Genomic DNA, 21,272 nt, shown 5'->3' with positions numbered 1-21,272 from the left:
CTTCCAACTTCCTCCTCCCGAAGAAAATCCTAACGTGAGCAGAACAAATTAATCTGTTAATTTGCGTTGCGAAACGGTTTGCGTGCTGTTCGTGCATAGAATGAAATTCATGCGCTAATACAGCCATAATCTTTCGCTAGAAAAATCGAATAGTTAAAATATAAGGCTTCCATGTATCTTTCATCACTTCAAGGAGATTTCAAACAGGGCATTGAAAAATGTGAAAACAATTATTGATATATTTGCTGTGGTAAATACGACGTATTCATTGTCACAAAATGAAAGGAGAGGGTGGTGGTAACCTCCGCAACGCACTTTCCGTTGATAATGTGATCCAACCAATTCCCGACTCGAAGCAATATAAACAGAAATATTCCAACGTTATCACAACGTCATCAGTCGAGTGTTTGATTTATTAAAACTATCGGTCACAAAATCTTCAATTACGTGAACATTTCAGTTCGCCGTAAACAAATGCAGGTCCAGGCCCCCATCCCTATCAAGTGTTGATGAACTGTGGTGTTTCCTTAACCCGGCCTTTGTCCATGTGCTCCTCCGTCTGATGTTAAAACTCTGACATCTTGAATTCTGGTTTTTCATTTGAAATATTTCTGTTTAACACTATTGCTCCGAGTCGAAAATTGTTTGGATTGCGTGATGCTTCCACAACGGGAAACAATCTCTTCGATGGACTCTAAATTTAAGGCATGTTTCCAAACTGACTGGTGCCATTGCACACAGTCTCTTTTGCACCGTTTTCTGGGGCGAAAGGCAACGCCATAAAACAGTTGCGAATAAGTCTATGAAGAAACAAGAGGATACAGTGAAGCCAGTCGTGCTCATCTTCAGGGGCGCATGGCAGGTTAATTACCAGTAGCTGTGTTCCAGATGATCGGTCCTTCACAAGTTGGTTTAATTTTACAGCAGTGTTCATTCGCCTCAAATTTTTCTCTTTTCTGTAGCAAATAGCAAACTATTTTTGTCAGTGAAACTAGAAACTTCGCTCAGGATAATGAATTGACTTATCAAATAACAAATACTATCTTGGGAGTCATTATTTTCCTCCACAATTTGCGTAGCGAGACAGTATATAGCAGCAAACATGGTATGTGGGGAATTGGCATTATATTAGGTTATATCTGGTACCAATAATTTAAAACCCTAAGGAGGAATCCAAAACGAATTCCCCGAGGAAGTAGAAGACGCAAGTTTCTTTCAAATGTACTGCCTTAAGAACATTACCCGGAAATACTCTACTACGTTACTAACGAGCTCCTTAACGCTCTCTTGGGGCCTTAAGATATAAAGTACTTTTCTTGCAATAATTTTTCATTTGTTACGAGAAAGATCTATTCTGGCATTTGAGAGTACATTCATGCCATAAGATATAAATCCGGACCAAAGAAGTGATAAGTAAATTGGTGGCCGAGATGCACATGATTCTCCTAGATGAGCCAATTGAGTTTTTGGGACAAAACTCAAATGTGTGCGCAAGGCGTTTGCACCAAGAAAAATGATTTTCATTGAATGGCTGAAACCCTTAGTCCATTCTTACACGTTAAGGATCGATCCATGTTTAAGAAATCAAGTAAACTTCATTTAAGGACGGTGCCTACTAATTAAACATATTTTTGCCCTGGTGTGTGATTATGCAGGAGCTGTAGATCTTAACAAGTGTTATTGAGATCCAAAACGAAAATTGGGGGTAACCACGCATTTTTCAAAGATAATTCATCAATAATATTGGTACAAGCTTTAAAATACAAAGGAATGTATGGCGTTCTTTCTCAAATTGAAGCTTAATTATCTCTCAAAAATGCATGGTTACCCTCAATTTTCTTTTTGAATACCAAGAGTACTTACTAAGATCTACTTTCTCCGGATAGTTTTAAACCGCGCAAAAATATCCCTGTATTGGTAAGCATCAACAATAGAAAATCCGAGTGTCTCGAGATGCGCAGAACGTGTGCGCAATAACAATAGTAGGCACCGTCCTTAAGCTGCCCAACTTCATACTGGGGTGATGTCAGTCTAGTCAACGCTAACATGCATGGCTTTTCTCCTGTAAATGATGAGAGTCAATTTTATCCTTGGTTTAAGTGTTATTTTCCTTTGTTTCAAACTCCTTAGAGACAGAGGAAAACAACATCATTTCAACCAAGGATAAAACTGAACCACAACTGTGACATATACAAACGAGAAATTGGTCTGTTTTGCGTTCAAGTACGAATAACGTGGAAATCATGGGTCATGCATGGTCATATTTCATCGATTCGCTCGGGAGATTCCATTCGCCACAAAGGCCATAGGTTAGAGACTTACGGTGTTCCTCTCAAGCTTTCTTTTCCATTGGTGCTTTTTCCGTTGCTTGTATAGGAATTGGTACCAATATTCCCATCTGCAAGGTTATCACATTTGGCACCCCGCACTGCAAGATCTTTTTCAGGTGATGCGACGTACCCAGCATTTGCCTCACTGTGGTCGCCCTCAGTCTCCTTTTCAGTGACCGCACATTTGTCGGTTGTAGTCGGATCGTGCTCGGGTGGGTTCGCGTCCTGGTCGGGAGGATCCCCCGTGCGCTCGGGTTTTGGGCTGGTTTTGTGATTGGAGTAGGTTGACTGGGATCGCCTTCTGTAGGAATGTTCAACCACATCTTGTATTTCCCTTTTGCTTTCTTTCCTGGACAGTTGCATTTCACGTAGCATTTGGTGCCGTTGCTCCATCAACAGAGTCCGCTCGTAAGTGTATTCCGAGATATCTTGGTCCATCTAAATCGATAACAGAATGAACCGGTACTACGAAATTAACAAGTGACTCACCTCTTAAGGAGGCTCGAAATAGTTTCTCCTTTTTTCAAACAAATAAACATATCGTGCGTCAGCTCATGATTCAAATGGGTCACCAGCAATAAACAAATACCGCTAATTTCGCTTACCTTTCTCCAATTCCTATATACATGGAATATAAATAGACATCTCCTATTCACGAAAACTACGAAAATTCGACTTAAACGGTTTAATAGTCGCTTAAATCCGTTTGTGTAGACCTGTAGCTCCACTCGCGCGCGGACTCGAATGAGCGGGTGACGCATGCGTAAATGCTGATCTTGTAAACCCCTAATTTTTCCTGATTTTGCAACTTTACTCGTTTATATCTCTGCTTCTGGACGGTGAATTTTTTTCATTTTTTGCATGTTAGCTTGGATTAATTTAAACCGTTTGTCTTTAAAATTTAAAAAAATTCTGTAGGTAAAAAAAAAATTAAGAGTCACAATTCAAAAAAACTTATTTTTCTGAAAAACTGAACTACAGATTTTGTTGAATTTTACATATTTTAGAGAGTATTTCTAACATTATCTCGTAACGCTGAATGGGAAAATTTCACCGTCCCGTTTCTTCAAAAAGGACAACATATGTTGATTTTAAGGCTCAAAGAAATGCCTAATATCGTTGCCACGGTAACATTACTTTGGAGGAAAACATAATGTGAGAAATCTACGATAGGTACTTAATACCCTGGCCAAATTTCGTCTTGATATGATTGCCCTAACTGTATCTAAGGACAGAATATGTTTATTTGTTTAAAAAAAGGAGAAACTATTTCGAGCCTCCTTAAGCTCAGTGCTTTGATCACGTTTGTGCGCACTTGAAAAATATTTCGAGTCTTAAGGGACGGTTAGTTAAAGGAATTCTAACTTAGACTTCGGTTTTTACCGATCAGCCTACTTCAGTTCCAGAACGTTCTATAAGTTACCTGTTTTCGGCAGTGAACAACCTTCATATATATTATGATTGACCAAAATAACAATGACTTGGACGGAGGTCTGTTTAAGAAATTGCAGCTAGAAAATTTCCTAGCATGGAAAACTTGGGGCGATTTACACGGTACGATCTTTGTTACGACTTTCGCATTCCAAAAGCTTACGCCACTTCTTCACCACAAATCGCGGCGTGTAAATCAAACCGTAATACAACAGACGTGCTCGTATGAATGGTCGAACGTGAAGAGACACTGCTAGTTACCTACGGAAGGCATGAGAAAGAATCGTACCGTCTAATAGCCCTTTGTAGTCACACGTAGCTGTACTCTGATTTATCACTTCCCAATATATTCGAAAAAATTAATGATCGAGCTCTCTTTATTTCTAAAACACACGTCACCCTTTCAACTTCCTTCCATATTTGATCCCAGACCATAACAGCCATTCCACATCTGATAACTGACCAGACTCGGACGGTAACTGCGAAATTGCACATGACAAAATCCCCTGATCACGATCCCGACAGAGAAATTAAGGTAACCATCAAGTACGTAAGCGCAGAATAACGGACAATTTTTCGTGCTAACCATTTCAATGACTTCAACTTGCGCTTTGATCCTGAGTTGATACATGAAAGATTCCAAGTCCTTCTTCATCTGAATGCTATTGTCTTCCAATTCTGTATTCTCTTGGTCAAGGCAAAACTCTCAAAAATGTGCAAGCTATTAATACCTTCAGTTACTCTAAAAGGCATGGCCTTTATGACAGTCATGAAAGAAAAAACAGTGGTATACGATAAACTAGAGAAAGAGTTAGTTCGTACGGCGACGGAGGTGCTGCCCCCGGCGACGAAGTTAATCACCAAAATCAATCAAGGATACGTGCAACTGTGAATATTCTAAGATTGCATTTCCTCCAGACTTTATGTCGCTTGAGGAGGAATAACAACAGAATCATGAGACCGCCGTCGTGGACTATCCACCACACGTCCACATTGCCATCTAAGCGCTCTGTGTTGCTGGGAAAAGAGTCGATGTTTCGAGCTACAAGCAGCGCCTGTTGACCTTTCGATACACACTGGATTGTGTCTACAATAGAATAGGAATCCAAGAGGACAAACAGGTCCTACTTTCATTCATTCATTCATTTCTAACCTACTTAATTACGTTAACGAACAATATATATTTACCATATAATAAAGGTAGTTTAAATTGTACTGGACTAGCATGCCATCCGAGTCCATGACAAAGGGCATGTCAGGGAAGGGGAAAGGAAATAATACTGTCAAGTTGTTTCGGAGAAACGTAAATTTCAGGACCAAAAATTATCCGTTTTCATCTCGGCCCAATAGTTTCATACATATTTTCGTATCGTTTTCACCTAACCACACTTCGATCATACACAAAAATAACACAATGGGTTTTGAAATTCCTCCAAGTTTCTGAAGTCTAGGTTGTTACTTATTCAGTTCGATGTGTTTCATCTTTTTAACTTCTCCACTAAACCAATTAAAGACTATTGATTTCAAAACGATGAAAAAAGGGATCTAGAAGACAACTCAACATGGAAGTAGTATTTCCATCTTGTAAACTTACGAACAAAACTCTTCCATTGCTGTCTTTCCCGCCAATTTTTGGGCCACGTGATCACAACGGTATTTGGTTCTAGGCCACCGAGACCCGAACTCTGCGTTCTACAAGAAAGGAAAGAACACAAACGATCATTCTACATTTGCGGGATTTAGGAGCTTTTCGTTTTTTTCGGCTATGTTTATTGACAAACAAAACCCGTACTCACAAAAAAGATATTCCTTCCGTAGCTGTGGATGCTACGATAACCTTCAGAAATCCTTTCACTTTTTCCTCTTTCATACAATCTTTCAGCACCTGTAAAATTAAGAGTTTTGCGTTTTTGGGAAACACCTCTAAAAACCTCGGCGCTCATGAACGGTTGAGTCTGTTCGACCCTGTTCTAAGACGATACCCCTGGACACGAGGATAGTGCCGGATTGCATTGGTTCAATTATAGGTCAAAGGAATCTGCCCGCCTTTTTCTAAACTATCAGAAGCAAAACCAACTGTGATTCTCAAGCTTTCGCGCGTTTCAAGTCCTAGATAATTGTAATTAGTTTCATCTCTGATTAGTTCATTTGCTTGTCTTTGTCTGCTGCTGTGATTGCTCAAAGTAGTTTCGATGATAGTAATTATGAACTTGATATCTTTAATGCCCTCCAATGACATCTCGCCGTGACCGCTGGCTAAATTGTCTTCATATCTACAGCGCTGGGTAAACGCCCATGCATTGGACCTCTTTAGCTTGTACGTTTTGTTTTCCCATTTCAGACCACGTGATGTTCCCAAGGGAATTTTCCTTTTGTTTTTTCATAAGTTATGCATACATGTGCACGTGCATAAGACGACATTTGAAAGAAACTGTTCCCTAGAGTAACATCATTCACGTGGTCTGAAATGGGAAAACAAACCGTACAAGCTAAAGAGGTCCATTCTAGTTGATTCTTGCTAATTAGCTTTTCTAACTTTCAAACTAGGGAGCTAAGCACCAGACATTTTGGAGTCCGCTATGGACGGCAACCGGAAGTGAGCTGTTTTTCTTTTTACCTTTTCTAGACGCTACCACATTTGGTTCAGAGTATCTTTTCTCTCTGAGAGACGATTATTACAGTTAAAAATCTGCGAGACACAACTGTCCTGGAATGCGAATGCCTATCAGTTTCGGTTTCCATCGTCTCGTGCTTACCATCCCTAATAGAGGGAGCATAAGCACGCGACGTTTTTCAGTCGCGGACGGCAACCGGAAGTGAACATTTTGCATGTCAACCGGGTTTTAAAACTAATCACCTCTAATGCAGACAAGATACTGAGCAATATAGATGTGGTCGTGTGAAGACGAGCTAAAAGGGAAAACACCTCACTTCCGTTTGCCGTCCGCGTCTCAAAAACGTCCCGTGCTTAAGCTTCCTTATCTTAAAGTAGATTACGAGTAAACAAACTTGAAATACATGTCCACTTAAAAAGGAAGATTAATGAAACCCATTATTTAACAATTGGCGCCCTTGCTGTTAGCGGCATGTTAAACCTTTAGCGGTCGCACCGCTTTGCAGAGCAACACCAGGTTGCTTCTCATTGTCTCTCACCTCTTTTGCCAAGACTACATCGCCTGCTCGTTCGTTAAAATCCCCTTCCAAAATGGACCCAACTATCGTAAGACCACGCCCTGCAAAAGAGAAGGAAGTTCAATTAGGGTGTTAGTTCTGTGAAGTAGGTGATCAGAAGCTAATGGGCGCTCTGTACAACAAAAAATATTATTTTCATGCTCTGGCGAGGCCGTTTAAGGCCCACGTTCCCCCTACAGATAATGCGCCCCGTGGGAACAATTTTCATATGTGAAAATCCAGCCAAAGATGAAATTCATCCAATCATGCAGATCGCTACGATAAGCAATGCGAATTTCCATAACAAAAACAAACGGTCGGAAAGGCTGTCGGTTGAAGGTGGGCCTTTAAGGAAGAGAGAGTTAGTATTCAAATATTTCATTTGAATCTCTCGTACTTCATCACCGTAAAGAAATTCGAAAAGCTGACTTTTCGTGCGTTAGCCCCTTCGGTAATTCGCTCTGACGAAGGGCTATTACGGTCGAAACGTCAGCTTTCGAATTTCTTTACAGTGGTCAATTTACCGTATCAACTCTGTTGATAAACCCATTTCTGTGTTTCGCTTCTCCGCTGACGCAGCACCGCAGCTTCTTTAGAAACTAAACCCTTTAGTTTATCCAGGAAGGTGGCACTGAAACGTATGGCTCATTGGAAGAAGGGTGCTACTCACCATGCTTTAGTTGACTGACTAGGCTCAACAACCGCTTGGATTCGGGCTCAACATTCTTTTTCAGTGAACAAAGAACCAGAACCTGTGGTCTAAATGAACAAAATAAAATCAGCTTGTCCATTTACTTCTCCGATTAAAAATGGACTAAAATGGAAACCCTTTCAGTTGACGGGGAGGAGTAGCTCAGCTGGTCAACTTAATGCGTGGTTTTTAGCTGCAATTCACCATTTCTTCCGCTTCGGCTTTCCTATCTGGTCCGTAAATCTTTCACTTACCTTTGCGCTTATTATACCCAATAGCTTAAATAGAATGAACAAAATAAATATTGCTTTAAAACGAGGCCAGTTGGTGTCATTGGCACAACGACCAGAAGAACTTAGCTATTACTGCATCGATTCAAAGATAATCCCTTGCTCTCTATAGTCCCCGGTAGATGGAAGGTTGGAGCATCCACCTCATGCATTTACATTTCATCTGCGACCAGGATTTTTCTGAGTACATGTTAGTACTAGTCATCAAATATTCACTGCATCGTTGCTTTATTCGTTCTTCTCGCAGCTCACTGACCACCATCAAGTTATGACTACGGTCTTTCCCTTTAAATACTTCGACAACGAAGCACTGACCGATGAGGGGGTAAAGTAAGGGAGACACTGTCCACACCCAAAGATACAACCTTTAGTGCTTTAGCAGCACAGCTGGAAGTAGGCCTTTATCCAAAGCTCGGTGCTACATTTTTATGCCCAGCAATTGAAAGCTTGAAGTTTCTCTACGCCTCCGGCCTTATTTGTTTTTCTTTTTGTTCCATAGACCCTATGCAATAATGGCTGCCTTTAAATTATTCTTTTCTTCATATTCAAAATAGCCCAACTAACCTCGTTTTTGAGACGAAAATTCTAAAGACTTTGTTATCCCAAAAGAGGTTAGTTGGGCTATTTTGAATATGAACAAAAGAATAATTTAAAGGCAGCCATTTTTTGCATAGGGTCTATACCATTTGAAAATGTAAATGTCAACGAAGAGTTGTCGCTGAATGACCATCTTTTGATTCTTACCTCCAGTTCTTGGTGTGTGGTGGACCTTCTTCCAACCTCAGGAGGCTGTATCGAGCTGCACTCAGTGCCAGCCCTCTGAATCCATCGCCCCACTCAATCTTTGCTCTGAAAAGCGTAACGAATGGACCTCTTTAGCTTGTACGTTTTGCTGTCCCATTTCAAACCACGTGATGTTCCCAAGGGAATTTTCCATTTGTTTTTCTCATAAGTTATGCATAAATATGCACGTGCATAAGACGACAATTGAAAGAAACTGTTCCGCTAGAGTAACATCACGTGGTCTAAAATGGGAAAAGAAAACTCACAAGGTAAAGAGGTCCTTGAAGTAACTAAGGGGGCCGTTATACAAAGTCATAAAATTCTGGCCAAAAAATACGAGTTCTCGTAAAATTAGACTCGAGTGCCAACAAACAGCAATAGTCCAAAGTTCGTAGCTTACTGCTTTGCCTACAGGTAGCCATGCCCTTCTCCTGAAGAAGAACTGGGAAGTTGTGCCTAGCCTGCGTAGCTGGCGGGATGTTATTATTGTATGATTATGTAAACACGCGTGAGTAAAGCGATAGTTGCTTCGTTGTTTTGGCCGCGACTGCGATTTCACTCGCGGTCAAAGCCATCGTACTCAGTTGCGAGTTGTTTAAATAATCCTGCGATAAAATATCCCGCCAGCTACGCAACCTTCATGGGGAGGGTGCAGCTGCAAGTAGGCTGAGCAATAGTTATCTGTTTCTCGATATTTGGCTTCCATTTGATCAAAAGGACCAAAAAGAAAAGAAAGTTGCTTATAACTGCCACGCTCATAGCTTTCACTTGATGAAAAATTGCTGTATCTGACTGTATGGAGTTTCATGGTCTTTCCACGAAATGGCAGTCAGAAACTTCATCCACTTGTTGTTGCTTTTATTAACGTGGCCTAATAAACCATAAGCAAACCAAGCGCCATTGGCTGAGGGGAATAGAACAGACCACGCCGAAAGCACAGTACCTTGCGAACAGTGTGTTGGTTCTTTAACGTCACACAGAATCTTATGAAGGGGTTGTGAGGTGAAAAGTCTTTATCAGTGAGGAGTTAGGACCTTAACCAACTGCAGATGGGATTACAAAGACAGCAATTCATCTTCATATATTTAGAGACCATGAGTGTTGGTTCGAACACCGTGACCAGTGTTGATCCCATGACCTCGCGCGCACGATAGTCCAATGTTCTACCCGCTGAGCTAAACCAGATCGCGGTTCTCATGCATGATGGCAAACAAAGAAGTAAAAAAAAATATTTGGGCAAATGAAGAAAGTTATCTCACCCTTGAAATTCAATGTATTTGTAAATAGCAGCAGCTACAGTCATAGCAACTAATGTATAATACCAACTTGAAATAAACATCAATACCAAGCAGAGACACATGCCTAGGAATGAGGTCAGCCTGTTGATAAGACAAAATGAAAGCAAGTAAGGTAAATTTAAATTAAATTTTTGAAGTGGCACTGTTAATGCCAATCATTCTTAAATTTTATTATTACTTTATTTTCAAATGTTTTCCAGCTGACTTTTCAGACGGACCAAAACCAAGTTTTCCCAATATGAAATTAGACTACTTGGCACCAGTTCGAAAAAAGATCAGCCCATACCCTGACATCATCAAGGAGAAGGAAAAAGGTACTTCAAATGAGAGTGTGACCACTGTCGAAGAGCTTCAAATGCAGGGTAGCACCTTTTTGCTTTAATTTTATTCTGTATTTTATATCAAGCCGAAGTGAGCAAAGAGTAGATAGACATCTTCTCACGCATTAATCCGTATCAGCGTTAGATCATAACAATCTAAGGCGTCGTCCACACGTATCCAGAAATTTTTGGATCCGCTTTTTTTTTCGGATTCAAAAATATCCGCGTCCACACGTAGCGTATTCCAATCGTTTTCACTGTTCACACGTATCCGATTACACTCTAATGCCCTGTGCTTTTGACAAAGTCTTGGTGCAAAATCGTACGTTGGCACCATTTTCTGTTTTGTTAGCGAGTTACACGTGGAAGTCCTTTAAGGTCCAAGGTCGATACGCCATGTTGATGTACCTCACCTGGGAAAGACTGGATCCAATAGTGTTACGTCCGCGTACTCCAAATTTGCGGATACGGCAGATTGCTGACACGTATCCGAATTCGTAGCGAATTCAAAAATCTCCACTCTGGAAACCGTATTCGGAAAATTCCGGACACCCTGACTACCGACTTCGCAGGATACGTGTGGACGCAAAAAAAATACAAAAATTTTCGGAGAGTGAGGACGGGGCCTGAAAACGGAAGTCTACAAAAATTTGGTTTCATCAACGGAGTTGATAATGTAAATTGACCACCGTACAGAGATTCTAAAAGCTAACGTTTCGAGCGTTAGCCCTTGGTCAGATCTAGAGCGAATCGAAGAATCTAAAAACGGAAGGGTTGGCCCGCCTATCTGGTGTCAAAGGAGCACCGGATACTAGATCTTACAGAAGTAATCCAATCATAGTAACCATACCAGTGATAGTATTTAAATCTCGGTCTCCAGTTGGGTGTTCTAAGTAGAGACTGTAACACACACGCCAAGTTTACAAATCCGTAGCACATCAAGAAGAACCTGTTCACCAATATAATGTAAGCATCAGAATCACTAGACTGTTGCACAAAAATACAAGAGTATGTGCTTTGTCAGGTCTGAAGGATAACACCAAGGGTAACTTAAAGGGAACCTCCACTTCAACTAAAAAAAATAACTTTAAATCACAGGAAATAACCGTTACAGTCAAGTCAGTCTAAAGTATTTTCAAAGAAAGTGTTTGTATCCGAAATAAATGAGTTTTGGAATCGTTTATTTTTGTTTTCAAGTTTCGCGGGCGCCGCCATCTTGAATAATTGTCACGTGTTACGGTTGCCCTATTGTTATAAGACAAAAGCTCTTTGTGTCAGAACAATAAGGCAACCGTAACACGTCACAATTATTCAAGATGGCGGCGTCCACGAAATTTGAAAGTGAAAATAAGCGATTTTAAAATTCACTTTTCTTGATAGCAAACATTGTTTTAAAAACAAATTTCCTTCAGTTTAAACTTGTTTGGTAGTAAGAGCGGAGGTTCCCTTTAAGTCAGTCTTCCTCCACAAATTAAAACAAGACAAATGACTGAAGCAATGTGTTTGTACGTGTCTTAACAACTATACCTTTAGAATTTTTTTTTTTTTTTACAAAAAGATATAAGTTGACAAGAGATTTACAGACTCTTAAGGATATTAGGAGCCCCTAGAACAATAAAGATAACGAAAAAAGTTATTCAATGAAATGGATAAATTGGTTGAGCACTTATCATTAATGGATCCATACGAAAAGCAAATCTCATCAAACGCCATAAAAAATCTATCACTGTTTCATAAGGAGAGGGTGGAACCAGACTGCACAGCTAAGAGAGGAGATCAGCCAGTAACTCATCCAACATATGACACAGAGTTGGGAAATCCAACCAAGGACACAATCGCATTGGTGGAAAGTGATGTTAACATTGTACTATTAACTCCAAGCTGTATGGTCATTATGCATACAACATTTAAGAAGTATCCCTTCAACACTTTCCTTTAAAAATACTATTGATCCTTGAATATTCCCCCTTGGAATCTCTCAATGATGACCCCACTTGGTTAAGAAGGGATGTTCTAAAAAACATGACAAAAAAACTATTGTATTGTAGCTTACATGGTGATAATAGGTGCAACTGCATCTAAATTAGCAATCAGGATGCCAATCTCCGCAATGCATGCAGTAAGCATCAAGGCATAGGTGGGCTCTCCAGTCTTTGATCCATAACTAAAGATGTTTAGAAATGGAATCAGATTGTCTCTTGCTATGGCCTGCAGCAAACGTGGAGCCCTGCAAAGGGGAAATAAATTAGGGGGATGGTGATGACCGAGGTAAAAATGAACAGTAAAGAAAAGCTGAAAGACATGCTACAAGTAGTCTAAAGAATAATTAGTTCAGTTTACTTTATTTACAAACAAAATAACACAAACAAGAGCATGGTGGCAGCCCGCAGTTAACATTGCTATTCTAGGCAGGCCACTTACACTGAACCATTTTTACTGGCTCTCACGACAAAGTAAACAAAAAGACACTTACAGACAAGAATTAAACAAACAAACGCCTCATACATATAAGAGACAATTAAGTTGAATTCTGAAACCCCTGCAATATTCCAGTAGCAGGGAGCAGTTTTGGATTTTGACAACTGAAGCAACATTAGGAGTCATCTGCAACCTTCAATTTTTCGGGACCACTCAGACATGGTTTTGTCATTTATGGGTCAGTACAAAGAAAGGAGATACTATTTTTATATCATGTTTCATGCACAATGTTCATGAATGACATTTTATTCAATAATGTGGCAAGATAAAAGCAAGGTTAACTCTTCTGAAACCTGATCCATTAATTAAAAACTGATTGATGCCTGATTGACTCACCCAGTTAAACTCTGCATCCCTGCTCCAACAGTTGATAGGAGAGAGCCAATGAGAATCACCCATTTTGTTGGAGGCCAAGCAATTTCTGCAACAACGAGAACGCTGCCAATACTGCGGCCAAATCTAAAAAGCAAAGCAATTACACAAATAATTGGTACTTTTATAAGTTAAGTATTGAGAGGGTAAGAATGATTAAGCTATTTAACCCATTGACTACTAGGAGTGAAACTTGATTGGTTTTTACTCACGCTAACACCAGACAATTTTACTGTCAGTGGGCGGAGAGAGGGGGCAGGGGGGGGGGGGGGGGGCATGTGGTTCCGGTGTCAATGGGTTAACTATTTTCAAGAGGATTATATGAATGTGTACACAGCAATTCCTACTTGTCTCTTAAAAGGTCTCCATGCACTGTAGCTCCAAACAGCAACACTGATGTCAAGTCTGAAGAGATGTTAAGGTGTGTCAAACACAACTCTTTGCTCACTTTATCCACTTTCACATGGTTAAAACTGACAAATTGAGAAATTGTCTCTTAATGTCTCTTTTTCTCAATTTTAAGCAGGCTGTCATTTGCAGGCCGATATTAATTTTTTCCAGCTTGAGATTTGGTGCATAAATGCAAGGCATGAAACTATCTGAGAGTAATCATTGAGCAGAAATTCTACAATGATGTGTGCTGGTAAGTCCAGGTAAAAAAAGCTATAGGGCTATAGGGTTATAGTCTGCTCAATGCTCAAGTTTGCAAAATTGTGGTGCATGGAAGAGCAATAAAAAAACACAGCGACTGTTTCAAAGTACTTGAGCTCAGAAAAGGATAGCATTCTACAATTATAATTTATTTATCACAATAGCTAGTACAAGATAAGGATACAGACAGTAGAGGTGGTTGCAATAGCTGCTATTGTTCCCTTTGGAATAGATTGCTGAGCATCCTGTAAATCCCCAGACCTGTTGGATCCTGCCATGATTCCTTAAAAAAGGAAATAACCTGGACATTATTAGCAAAGCTCTAGAGATTTGATTAGGAAGAGAATTTCAAATAATGCCATTGCATTTAAGGAATATGTACTAGTGAAATTCAGGCTTACCACAGAGTCAGGTGAAGCCTTTTTAGATATTTAAAAGACGACCTCACCTGTCACAGAAGGGAAAAAGATTGCCAGTAAAATGAAGAATGATGTTGTGGTATCAGATCTCACTTCGCCTTTATGTGCACCAGCCTCTATTCCTGGGGACACCTCATTTTTCTTAAGATATTTACTGTTCCAATTATCTGTGATAGGAAAGGTAAACCTTCTCAAAATTATGGGAAACATGTGTATGGCCTAATAAGATTTTGGCAGTCTCATCATGGCCATAAAGAGTAGTTTGTAAGGATGAGTACACACTGTGTAGAGCAAGGAGAACTGCTACAGGATTTTGAAACAGACAAAGCACCTGCATGAAGGGGGTAGTTTCTAAAACTGTGGTGCTGTGTTGGTGGGGAAGTAGTATACAGAAATTTGGTTTTATCGACCGAGTTGATGATGTAAATTGGCCACCGTACAGAGATTCTAAAAGCTGACGTTTCAAGCATTAGCCTTTCATCAGAGCGAATCGAGAAATTATGGGTTACGTGTAGTTTTTATAGTAGAGTAGGAGCTATGCTATTGGTGGTAACATGGCAACGTGAAAAATAGGAATATATTGGTTAAATGGAAAGCGTTCGTTAATACCGCGAGGATTAAGGGTGCCGATTTGGAAGATGAATGTGTGAATGAACAGTGTGTACTCATCTTCCAAATCGGCACCCTTAATCCTCACGGTATTAACAAATGCTTTTCATTTAACTAATATATTCCTATTTTTCACGTTGCCATGTTACCACCAATAGCATAGCTCCTACTCAACTATAAAACTACACGTAACCCATAATTCCTCGATTCGCTCTGACAAAGGGCTAACACTCGAAATGTCAGCTTTTAGAATCTCTGTACGGTGGCCAATTTACATTTATTTATCAACTCCGTTGATAAAACCAAATCATCAGCTGCGTGAGGGTTCTGCTCATAGGAAATTACTAGTAATATCAAGTCCCACAAGCTGATACTCAACAGGAAGAGACAGTGAAATCCTGAATGTGAGCTTATCATTAATAGACAGCAGGGGTCAACTGTCTGCGAAAACGTCAAGATTTGAAAAACTAATTTTCCAGATAGGCTAACTAGCCCACTCACTCCTTGCACTGCTCCTGCTTTTGCATCTTGCAGGATGTTACCAATGTTGTTGAATGGTCAGCCACTGGATCTTAGTTTGTGCTTTGGGTCTAGCCAAAACAATGTTCTGTGCACATCTACATGTATTAAGCTTACTGCTATCAAATACAGGGAATATTTCTTACCAGAAAAAAAGCCACTAGTGATACCAGGCACTCCACACACATAGGAAAGAGGATTATGCTTCCAGAATTCCTCATTGTTTCCATAAGCACTTGATAGTAATGAATCATTTGTTGAACATTTGTGATAACTGCTACTGGCCAACAACTTGGAACCTATCAAGCAGATACTGTGGAAACAAAACATATTAACCCTTAATCCCTCGTGTGAGAGTGACACCCTTATGAAATAATTTCACTTACACTCCATAATCACTGACGATTATTATTAGTACTCTTCAACAGGCGCTCGTTTGGGAGTGAAAGGGTTAACTCAGTTCTAACTTTTCTGTAAGTGCTCTTGAAGACAAAGTCAAAATTAAATATGGCTTGCGCAAATGAATTACAGTTTGCATGGTTCAATTTTAAAACCAGCTTCATGCTTCATGTTTGTTTTAATAGTCATTGTCTTTAATAGATTTGCTACAAAAGTAAATCTGGTATCTTGAAATGATTTAAAATTGTTCCACAATTCATCCAGCCAGTGCATGCAGTTGTGTTCAACACCTAAGTGCCTCACCTATAATGAATAATACAATGTAACTAACTTGTACCTAGGCATATTCCTTGCATGAGCTGAAAAGAATCCAAGATAAATAGCCAGTATAGAGAACAGAACACAAGCCAGAAAAAGAGAGGCACACTTGTTGACGTACTTTACTCCAACAAACACCACTGCCACAAGTAAAAGAAGCAGGATGGATCCATACACTCGCATGTTATTTAACATCACTGGTGATGTTGCACCACCTCCTGAACGTACATCACCAAACAAAGATATAAAGGGAGCCAAGTATGTCTGAAAATGAAAAGGAAATCATCATAATTGCATGAAGTCAGACAACTAACTATTACATGCCTTTTTCTAGGTTAATTGCTATTAATCTCAATTTCAAACATGTTTACCTCTTACCAGTAAAATTTCAATCGCACCAAGGATATACATGGAAGAAGCAAATGTAGTTCCAAGATAAAAAAGCAAGCCAACAGCACCACCAAATTCTGGGCCAAGAGCTCGGGAAATCATAAAATAGGAACCCCCACCTAAACACAGAGAGACGGTGACAAGCATATAAATAGATAAACAACTGGCAGCCACTTAAGTAAATCTTAAAATAGTCATACTTTTTTTTTTTCTAAGAAGGACTTTTAGCCGATTTCCTTTAAATAAAATTCACAGTATTTCAGGGATTTTTTAAGTTGCAATATCTTCGTCAATATCGTAGTCCAAAGTCCAAAGTCCACATCCCATGACACAACCATTTGGTTAATAAGTGCGATCATAGAATAGTTTCTAAAGGCGTTTACTCCAATGAAAACCAGTAAACACATGCTTTACAAGTTTCTACGTTGGTATTTACAGTGCAACACGCCTTTACCATGGCCACCCAACAAACTTCCACATTTGACAATTACGTCCAAATACGTCAACTCAACAACCCAGGCAACGGTTGTGCGAACTTTTCAAGGAAGTGTGACTGTCAAACAAATTCACACATCCTGATTGGCAGACAAGTTGTAACAAACTTTGTTTGGTGGCCACGGTAAGAAGCGTCGCACTGTCAAAATATTTCATTCTTTTTCTTAACAATACCAGGAGAAATAATAGCCCAGTAAGACGTGTTGCTGAGTCATACAATGACCGGTCAAACGAAAACACAAAAACTCGTTTCCAGTCACGCACAGGACTCTTTTATACACATTTCCCTGTTAATCTGTAGCATAGTTGTCTGTGGTTTAGTGGTCGTCGCAATTGCCTCTGAATGAGGAGATACCGAGTTCCAATCCGGCCTACTTGAGTTGCCTTCTCTGAAAAGTGTCTATGAGGCAAAAACATTTTATGCATACCCAGCCAAAATTATCGCAACTCACAAACCCCCACCCTCAAAAAAGTCCAAAGTCCACAAATGGAGCCAAAAACTAATAGTCTAATACTTTTTTTAGTACATGTGCATTGTATGGTATCTGTTGACCCTAAATTGATTTATATTCCTGTGTCCTATTTGATCAATAACAAGAGCCAGCTAAATTGACATATCAACAAACAATAGATATCACCTAAAATAATTCCATTATCTGAAGCTGACAGATATTTAATTACCTGGAACAACTCCATTCGTGGCTATGGCACTCATAGAAATGGCTGTTAACATTGTCTAATGTCAAAAATGAAAATCACTTTTAATTTAACCTTGAAGTAATGAGCCTTTATGTAACAATTTGTCCTTAGGATGCATAATAAACAAATTAAATCCTTGATCTGACCTACCACTGTAGCTTACAATTAAATTAAATGCTTGGAAAAGAACTGCTACTGAACAAAACCCCAGCTGATATGGCAAAGGATTTGGTTCATATGTGGCCATTTTGTCAAATCGGGTTCTACTATATTAAGTTAAATAAAGTAACCAATACAAAGTGGTATCCAAATCTGATGATCATTATTAATTTTATAGACTGAATTAATTAAGGGACCTTAGACAAATCACATTTTATGGTGGTCAGATTCCCCTGCCTCTTCATATCAGGATGTCACTGAAGATAAGTGGAAATGATTTATAGGTGGTATGGTATTGAAGATTGTGGGGTGGGGGGACAAATGTGAAACAGGGTTAAACACCTACACTCTACCAGACTGGTATCTTCTGCAAGGGTTTTTTTGTAGATACTCACACAACAGCAACAGATAAACACAATTAAGAATGCTTGTAGGATTCCTGCCACACCAACTATCCACGATAAACGTATAAACAGGATCACACCAAAGATGTTCTGAATCGTGGGGAGATACACTCCCATAAGGGTGCCCATTTTGGTTCCCTTGAATTTAAATTAAACAAAGAGAAAGAAACATTTATATGTAACACAATGAGAAGAAAATAACTTGATTTTGATTACAAAAAAGGAATACAGTTAAACTTCAATAAGGTGCTTCACACAGTCCCACTTAGGTTGCTATGGTAGCACAAATTCAAAACAAAAATGGCACCCAGCAGTTTTCTTACTTTTCTGAAAATTTGCAAACTTAAAACAAAAATCTGGAGAAAGTACTTTTATTCGCTGAAAGTTTCAAGTCAAAGAAAATTTAAAGAATAATAATTAAAAGACTAAATCTCACAGGGATCAAAGTCTCGAAAAAAAACAAATGAATGATTCACGTGTCACATACAACTCAAGAATCACGCTTCACATGGTTTGAAATTTTGGACTCACGCTCCTCTTTACAGAAAGTTTCACGTGTTGGTATTAACTGTGGATAAAGACAATATTTTAATCCCTAGTTACATAGTTAAGAATTACTGGACAAGTCCAATAAACACGTCAACTCTTAAAACTGCAAGAGAAGCAATTTGTAAAATTTTAAAACGCCGAACGCTCATGAATGTGCTTAAATATGTAAGCTTAAAATTAGCAGCCACAATTAGCAAGATAAATGCAACACACAAAATTTTCCACCGGTGTGCATGTCTTAAGCTTCTTAGTTTTATAAAAGGAAAAAGACTTAAGATTGCACAACAAATGAGCTTAAATAATTCAGGACCTTTAACTTAGATTAATTTGCATACAAAAACAGAAAACCATCGATCACTCGAACGTACGTCCGGCCCTAATTCAAATTCAACCACTTGTTTTCCCTTTATACCTGGGAAGCTTTTGTTTCTTTCGCTTCTCCATCGTCGTCCACTTCCTTCGGAAAGGCCACAGCTTCGTATCTTGATAAACTCTCAAGGAGCGTCGAAATCCTCGGTGTCTTATGGATTTCATCCTGAACAATACACAGATTTGAGCGGATTAAAATGAACAGTTCACTTTGTACAATTAAAAACTGGGTAAAATAACCAGAAATTTACAGAACACAAATATCGCAAAAATCAAAAACCACCTCACCTCGTACAATGCTAAATTTCCCGCCTTTCCAGACACAAGAAATGCTTTGTTGCTCTCGTTTGATTTTTTTTCAGGAGCTGACGACGAAAGAGTTTCAGTCGGTTACTACAACCTTAACGCAGAAATAATTCCCCTTGAGTTTAGTTTCCCTTTTAAAAGTTGAAACACATACACTAGTAGAGTACCCAAAACAGATGAAGCGTAAAAATAATTTTTTATCGCACGTGGTCTCCCTAACTTTGCGAGGAAAAGAGTCACTTGAGCTTACATGACCTACATGGTTGGATGATTTTCACTTCAATATCTGTTGACAGATTCACTCGTCTGTAAGTTTCCACGCCTTGTTTAGATCCTTCGGCTTCAGCAGCTTGGGTAACTTTGAAACGATTTTCAGACATATTTCATAAACAATCGATGAAAAGAAAAACAACTCTGTGTGTCGGTCTGTGTTTACCGTTGTGAGCCTTGGGGGGTGGGGTAACATAAACAGGTGCACGGCCAATGAAGACCAATTAAGACTTGATTGACACTTGATTACAATTTCTAATTCACTTTCCCTCAAGAGAGTCAATAGCTATGTATTTATTTGGGCCAGGATGCCGCCTACATGTACGTCAAGACGGCCACGACGATGAAATTCTAAAGCGCACTTATTACCGTTAACAGTTTTCAGAGTGGTTCTTCACATCCTCATTATCCTGAGTAGAAATATGCTGGCCAAGGCTTTCCCACACACCATTACTTAGATCTTTGAGTGTAAAGGTCTTAGACTGTGCATATTCACAGGTACGAGAGCAAATACTGTAGTCTTTATACAGACTGAAACTGTAAGATGTTGACTTATCCAGCGGATAAAATTATCCGATCTTTCAACAACTGGAGTTTGTCCTGTGTGTAAACCAGATTTGCGACCAGCAATAAAATCCTGCCTCCTCAAAAAAGTCGAAGATATTATCGCATTCGCAGTACCAAGTGCTCTTCAAGTTAAAGACAAATGGTTTTGCTAACATAATGTGACATCACGGAAGAAAGTTCGGTAGTATCGAAAACGAAGCACCCAAAAGATCGAAAACTAAGCACCCTAAGTCGAAAACGAAGCACGCAAAATTCGAAAACGAAGCATCCTATTTTATATTGGAAGATCGCTTTGAACAGATGCAAAAACCAAAGTTCTTAATGTTGTGTAGAATAAACTTTTTACTAAAGAAGCGTTTTGTTCTTCGTTTATGTTTCTCACTATATCCTTTTGCATTGGGGGGGGGGGGGGGGGGGGTGAGTCAATTTCCCAAGTAACCCCAATCGGAGTTATGATGGAAAATATCATTTTAGAGCACCCATATGTTGCAAGAGATAACTGGAGAGCACAAGCAATAAGCATAACTTGTAGCGGCATGGCATTGCTTACCCAAGTGTCTGTGGAAAAGGGCCTGCTACCAACGTGGCACATGAATGAAGGGTGCAGTCTCCCGTTTCTCTACGTCACCTTTAGAGTCACTGTCATCATCATCATTACTAAATTCATCAACATAAGTATCCTCACCTTCGCCGAAGGTCTTGCAAATCGGTAGGGTACGTTCAAGGACGTTTCAGTTCCTGTGTCTGACGCATTGACCATGGCGCATTGTCCAATACCTCATTTTAGCTTCTTCTTTTCGAGTGATCGCATTGGTTGCAGTGGGTCTAGTGCTAGTGAAGCCGTATTAGAGATAGGGATGTTGTCAGTAGGTAGGGAGCTTTGTGGTTCAAAAACAGTTCTCTTAGCATCAGGAAGGTCCTCACTCTCACAAGGCAGTGGCCAGGAACTCAAGAAGAGCACATGAAATATTTGATATCAGGAATT

The 21,272-nt window shown here is 39.5% G+C and overlaps 1 protein-coding gene across 2 annotated transcripts in view; it reads right to left on the bottom strand.

Annotated features, from left to right (window-relative positions):
* LOC138019518 (solute carrier family 12 member 6-like) overlaps nt 1–21,073 on the bottom strand; it is a 23,354-nt gene extending 2,281 nt beyond the window's left edge. Inside the window, exons 1-24 of one of the 2 annotated variants that reach the window (XM_068866341.1) lie at nt 20,973–21,073; nt 19,433–19,808; nt 19,188–19,310; nt 18,218–18,364; nt 17,646–17,700; nt 16,458–16,588; nt 16,099–16,343; nt 15,509–15,675; nt 14,264–14,401; nt 14,000–14,098; nt 13,512–13,569; nt 13,129–13,251; nt 12,368–12,541; nt 11,165–11,263; nt 9,956–10,075; nt 8,658–8,762; nt 7,603–7,691; nt 6,915–6,994; nt 5,558–5,646; nt 5,356–5,453; nt 4,642–4,848; nt 4,348–4,439; nt 2,323–2,768; nt 823–956 (exon numbers count right to left, since the gene is read on the bottom strand). In XM_068866341.1, coding sequence (XP_068722442.1) covers nt 823–956; nt 2,323–2,768; nt 4,348–4,439; nt 4,642–4,848; nt 5,356–5,453; nt 5,558–5,646; nt 6,915–6,994; nt 7,603–7,691; nt 8,658–8,762; nt 9,956–10,075; nt 11,165–11,263; nt 12,368–12,541; nt 13,129–13,251; nt 13,512–13,569; nt 14,000–14,098; nt 14,264–14,401; nt 15,509–15,675; nt 16,099–16,343; nt 16,458–16,588; nt 17,646–17,700; nt 18,218–18,355 — 2,887 coding nt within the window. In that variant the 5' untranslated portion in view covers nt 18,356–18,364; nt 19,188–19,310; nt 19,433–19,808; nt 20,973–21,073. Of the gene's footprint in view, nt 1–822; nt 957–2,322; nt 2,769–4,347; nt 4,440–4,641; nt 4,849–5,355; nt 5,454–5,557; nt 5,647–6,914; nt 6,995–7,602; nt 7,692–8,657; nt 8,763–9,955; nt 10,076–11,164; nt 11,264–12,367; nt 12,542–13,128; nt 13,252–13,511; nt 13,570–13,999; nt 14,099–14,263; nt 14,402–15,508; nt 15,676–16,098; nt 16,344–16,457; nt 16,589–17,645; nt 17,701–18,217; nt 18,365–19,187; nt 19,311–19,432; nt 20,593–20,972 lie in introns of those variants that run through there. The other variant, XM_068866340.1, reaches the window with a different exon arrangement.
* Nucleotides 21,074–21,272: the final 199 nt, after the last annotated feature.

The sequence above is a fragment of the Montipora capricornis genome, chromosome 10, assembly GCF_036669925.1.
Source record: "Montipora capricornis isolate CH-2021 chromosome 10, ASM3666992v2, whole genome shotgun sequence".
Classification (NCBI taxonomy): Eukaryota; Metazoa; Cnidaria; class Anthozoa; order Scleractinia; family Acroporidae; genus Montipora; species Montipora capricornis.
This window is presented reverse-complemented; position numbering and strand designations above follow the sequence as displayed.